The following is a 6,000-nucleotide window of genomic DNA, read 5'->3' as shown; positions in this document are numbered from 1 at the left end:
CCTGAATTGTATGCTTTAAATGGGTGAATTGCACAGTATGTGAATTATGTCTCAATAAAGCTGTTTAAAAAAAAGATGTTTATACTAAATAGAAATCTGGTTTTACACAAAGATATGGAGACATTGGAAATGGTAAATATGTGAATAAACATAATATTTTTCTTTTCTTTTTACATTGACCTATTTATTATATAAGGGATATGATAAAGTATACATATAAACAACCAGATAGAGATACATAGGTGAGGTCAGGAAGGGTGCTTCTGTCCTCATGAAGTTGGGGTGTACCACCCTCTGGGCAGGTGGATATGTTCACCAACCTGGAAGCTCTTAGAATTCCATACTTTTGGGTTGTTTATGGAGGCTTCATTATGTAGGCATGATGGATCATTAATTTGGTTTAAAACCCCTCTCTTCTTCCCGGAGGATGGGAGGTGGGGTAGAAAGTTTCAAGCTTCTAACTTATGGTGTGGTCTCTCTGGTGACTAGCCCCCATGCTGATGCTATCCAGAAGCCCACCAAGAGTTACCTCATTGGAACAAAATAACTCCTATCACCCAGGGAACCAGGAACTAGGGTCAAAGACCAAGTATAAAAACAACAGTTGCTCTTAGTGCTCTAATTACTCAGGAAATCACAAAGGTTTTAGGAGCTCTGTACTGGGAATCTGGGACAGAAACCAATATATGTGTCTATATATGTATATATATTTTTTCCCTCTTATTTCACTGTGCCCCAAGCAGATTTCATATTTGGTTTCTATCTAGCCTTACCCTAATCACTTTGGGGGAAAAAAAGACATTCAGCATATTCCTATATGCAAAGCTATATAATTCCTTTAATAATATATCTCAGCATTAATTCATTTAGAAGAGTGGATATCAAAATGTGGTCTGTGGACTCCCAAAGGTCCCTAAAACACTTTTGGAATTTTCCAGGTCAAAACTATATTTCTAACAATTTGCCTTTTTCACTCATCCTCACACCAGTGTGCAACTGAACTTTGCAGAGGCTTCATGATGTGTGATGATGTCATCGTTCTGACAGCTAATAGAACGTGTGCCTGTGGATTCTTTTGCATTTTCTTTCAACTTTATTTCTTCCAGTTTTATTAAGATATAATTAACATACAGCACTGTATAAGTTTACGGTGTACAGCATAATAATTTGACTTACATACATTATGAAATGATTACAATAAATTTAGTGAACATACATCATTTCACATAGATATAAAAGAAAAAGAAAAAATATTTTTCTTTGTGATGAGAACTCTTAGGATTTACCCTCTTAACTACTTGCATATATAACATACAGCAATGTCAACTATATTAATCATGTTGTACATTACATCCTAATACTTTTTTATCTTATAACTGGAAGTTCGTGCCCTTTGACCATCCAATTCCTCCTCCCACTACCCCACCCTTTCCTGCTAAAAAGAAAAAGAAATCTGGATCTACACAAAGATACGCAGCCACGGGAAATGGTAAATATGTGGATAAACATAACATTTTTCTTATTTAAAAATATTTTTAAAAGATAATTGACTGTTTAAAGCAAAAATGATAATTTATTGTGCATTTATAATATAGGTAGAAGTAAAATATGTGACAAATACAGCACAAAGTCTCAGGGAAAATGTAACTATACTTTTATAAAGTTTTTATACTATACAGAAAGTGCTTCATTCTTACTTGAAGGTAGACTGTGATAAGTTAAAGATGTGTACCAGAAACCCTAAAGCAAAACCTTAAAAAAAAAAAAAAAAAGCAAAGTATGGCCAATAAGCCAACAAAGAAGTTGAAGCATAAAAATCTTAAGCAGAGTCATAAAAATTTATTAATTCAAAAGGCCGGGGGAAGGTGGAGGGGGGAGCACAAAAAACAGATAGGAAAAAGAGAAAACAAATTGCAACTATACTAATAACTGCTTTAATGAAAATGTTCTAAATACCCACGTTAAAAGGAAGAAATTGCCAAACTGGATAAAAGAGCAAGACCCAACTATATGCTATCAACAAGAGAACCACTTTAAATATATAGACACAAACTAATTAAAATAGGTTAAAAGTAAAAAGGACGGGAAAAGATACACTATGCTAACAATGCTGGTTACATTAATATCAGATAAAGTAGATAAAAATAAATAAAAAAATAAAGAGGATCATTTCTTAATGGTATAGGGGGTCAATGTAAGAGGACACAACAATCCTACATGTTTATATATCTAATAACAAAACTTCAAAATACATGAAACAAAACATGACAGGAGTAAAAAGAGAAATAGACAAATCCACAATTACAGCTGGAGATTTTAACATTCTTCTGTCGGTAATTCAAAAGATCTCTTTGCTGTTACTAGTTTGGAAAGGGCCGAGAATGAGTGGGTCCACAGGTGAAGTGTGACTAGCATTTTTTAAAAAGTATCATATATAATTTTATTTCCTATACCCAGTGGTACCACGGTATTTTATTAATCATTTCTGTCCTATAATGAGATAGTTAGCGTACAGATTTTCATCTTCTGCCAAATTACCCTGAGTCGGGTATACTCACGCTGAGTACCTCGGGGGCGGGGGGAAATCGATAGCCTAGGGCAGTGGTTTTCAAACTTGAGTATCAGAATTACCTGGAGGGCTTGTTAAAATTCAGATTTCTGGGCCCCGTCCCAGAGTTTCTGATTCCGCAGATGTGGAACAGAGCCGGAAATTTTGCATTTCTAACAAAGTCCCGGGTGATGCCGATTCTGCTGGTCCCAGGACCACTCTCTGCGAACCTCCGGCCTAAAATTTTGCCATTCCTTTCTTCACACTGATTTCGAGGCAGTCTGTCGGTTTTCAAAACAACGCCCAAAGCCAAGCATCAGACTCCCAGCAGTGCGGAAGCAACACAAAACGCGAACCCAGCCGGTAGGCGGGGTCTAGGCCGCCCAAACCCGCGCGAGAGCTCACGTTCGACGTTGGCGTCTGCGTCAGCGTCACGTCGGCGTCGGCCACGTTCAGCGGAGACGGGAGCAAGATGGCGATTCCGGGCAGGCAGTGAGTGATCTGGGAGTTAGGGTTAGGCTGGGGAGTGAGACACCACGGCGACTGTGTCTTTGGCCGAGCAGTAGAAGTGCGCTGGAAGTGAAGGGGCTGTGTCGTCAGGGATAGAGATGGGGGAAAGCGAGAAATCCTGAGGAACATATATTCCCATCCCCCCCCCACATTTTCCAGGATGGAAGCCCGAAGTTTGAGGGAGAAACTTGTGAGGAAATAAAGGAAGTTAGGCTGAGGGGCAGAGAGCGAGACTTTTCTATTTTCCAAAAGCTCGGTCTGAGGCCCCTCAGTCTTGCTTCCTACCCCGCGCTTGAGTTTCTCCCCGGTTGGATGCTTTCAGGGGCAATGAGAAGAGAGACAATTCCTGGCTTTCTTAGAGGGCCTTGTTCTACTTGGCAGGTCAAGTTCTGATTACCGCCCTCCCTTCTCGGTTTAGGACTGTTGTGCTGAGAAGCCACAGAAAAGGGTAGGCATATAGGGAATTGGGGTATACGTTGCCACAAAAGAGACAAATGTTATATGTTCTTGGAAGTTTTATCTTTGATGTATAATCCTCGCTTGTGATGCGGCCTTCTGTGATTTCTGCGTCTTAAAGGCCAAAACGTGAGAAACTAAATGAGTTGGATCTGATGGGATGGTTCTTTCAGGTGCTCCAAGACAAAGCAAGTGTGCTTAATAAAGTGTAATGGCAATTTGCCCCGTGGCTACTTGGGTTTCTCAGTTAATGTAATCTTTTAAAAAATTTTCATGGATGACATTAACCTTTATCCAATAACTTCTTTAAAATTGTGTACCCAATAGGAAAAAAAAACAAGTATTTTCTTGACTCTTGTTAGATCACAAGGATAGTTTAGAGCATTTTTATTTTTAGTGGACATCAACTGAGCTTTCCACTAACATGTTCTTTTTAAAACCTTGCTATCATTTCACCATCTAAAACATTTCTGAACTCTTCATTCACTTCCCTTCTTTGATTAAAATGGTATTTTGATTTTGGCCCACAAATAATCACTTAAAGTAATAATTATAAAAACTTAGTGCATATTAGAACTTTTAGATAGTTGAAAATCAGAACCAGTGTTATATGTTCATAGGTTATGTGACATGTTTTGACTTGGTAGCTTCGTCTGGAGGAGGTAGTGGCTGTATTATTGTTTAACATTTAAATATAATGGTGTAATTTCTATTTCAAAAAAAAAAATGCAGGTATGGGCTTACTTTGCCAAAGAAAGCACAGCAGTTGCACCCTGTTTTGCAAAAACCTTCAGTGTTTGGGAATGATTCTGATGATGATGATGAGGTAAGGGAAACTGTTTTTCTACTGCATTGTTGGAAATTTTTTTTTAAAATTGAACTTGTGAATTTAATGTCTTTGCTTGCTTTAGATATTTGTTAATACAGCATATCTGTAGCATTATAATTTACAGAATTATCAAAAAGAATAAAGAAGAAAGGTCTGCTTTTTTTTTTTGTAGGTGATACACAGATAATCTAAGAGATTTTTTTTTTCCCCAAGGCTATGAACTTCAGTTATTTTTGAGCAGTTATACAGAGTAATTTCAGACAATAATACTGATATATAACAAAATTGTTGCTGTAAAGATCCCTGGAAATAAGCTATTAAGATGTTGCCAGTTTCCTAGAAATTTTTATTAGCAAAGTAGTTTCTTATGAGACTACTTTTGTGGTTACTCAGTGTCTGCTAAGTGTAGTTATTCAGTTGTAATATGGTAGTGTATAAAGTTAGCATTGATGATAATGACATCTAATATGAACATTTTATGTTTTAGCAGCCAAAACAGTGTTTTCCTATGAAGCCCCAGTTTACAGCAGTTTATAAAACCCCCAAATGTGTGCTTATTTAATACTTCAGTTATTTTCTGTATTTCTAAAAGACTTTGTATCAATTTCATACTTCCTTTGCTCTGGCAGAAAAAATCACTTCTCTTTCAGTTTTTACTAATTATATAATAGCATAGTTAGGTAATTGAACATATTTGATCCTTTGCTTCTTTTCTTCTGTTGAAGAAATAGACTCTAGATGGCTTACATTTTTTAAAGTTGATAATTTACATAAAATTTGCATATAAACGTGGATTTTAAGTGTACAGGTTGGTGACTTTTGACAAATATATACACCCCAGTCAAGATGTATTGTAGAATATTTCTCTCTTCCCTGAAAGTTCTTTAACGCCCCTTTGCAGTTAGTTTGCTTCCCCACATTATGCCCCAGACAACTATCTCATTGTGGTTTTGATTTGCATTTTACTTACGACCAAGGATATTGGCCATTTATGTATCATCTTTAGAGAAATGTCTGTTCATATCATTTGCCTAGTTTTTAATTGGGTTGTCATTTTGTTATGAGTTGTAAGATTCCTTTATACATTCTAGATACAAGGCTCTTATTAGATGTAATTTGTAAATATTTTCTCCCATTCTGTGAATTGTCTTTTCACTTTCTTGATAACATCCTTTGAAGTACAAAAGTTCAATTTTGAGAAAGTCCAATATATTTTTTTTCTTAGGTTGCTACTGCTTTGGTGTCATACCTAAGAAACCATTGCTTAATCCAGGGTCACAAAGATTTACGCATATGTTTTCTTCTAAGAATTTTGTAGTTTTAGTTCTAAAATTACATCTATGATCCATTTTGAGTTAATTTTTATACGGTTATGAGATGGGGGTTCAGTTTCACTCTTTGCATGTGGATGGATATCCAGTTGTCCCAACACCATTTGTTGAAGACTCTTCCCCATTGAGTTGACACTACCCTTGTGGTTTGTTTTAATATACAAATAATTTTTTAAAATCACTGTAGACACAACAGAAAAATACGTCATGGTTATCTTGTAGTTTCACATAAATCATCCTGGCATACCCACGTAATGCAAAGCAACATATACTCCAGTTTGAGAAGGATGGGTTTATACAAGTGATCTAGAAAGTTTACTGATGTG

At 36.4% G+C, this 6,000-nt stretch overlaps 1 protein-coding gene across 1 annotated transcript in view; it reads left to right on the top strand.

The window, feature by feature from the left end:
* Positions 1 to 3,004: 3,004 nt before the first annotated feature.
* The window catches only part of NSRP1 (nuclear speckle splicing regulatory protein 1), a 66,507-nt gene continuing 63,511 nt past the window's right edge, over positions 3,005 to 6,000 (top strand). The window contains exons 1-2 of the mRNA XM_079905147.1: positions 3,005 to 3,040; positions 4,247 to 4,340. Coding sequence (XP_079761273.1) covers positions 3,021 to 3,040; positions 4,247 to 4,340 — 114 coding nt within the window. The 5' untranslated portion in view covers positions 3,005 to 3,020. The remainder of the gene's footprint in view (positions 3,041 to 4,246; positions 4,341 to 6,000) is intronic.

Source organism: Stenella coeruleoalba (genome assembly GCF_951394435.1).
Source record: "Stenella coeruleoalba genome assembly, chromosome: 19".
Classification (NCBI taxonomy): domain Eukaryota; kingdom Metazoa; phylum Chordata; class Mammalia; order Artiodactyla; family Delphinidae; genus Stenella; species Stenella coeruleoalba.
The sequence above is the reverse complement of the archived record's forward strand: the minus strand, read 5'-3'. Positions and strand labels throughout refer to the sequence as shown.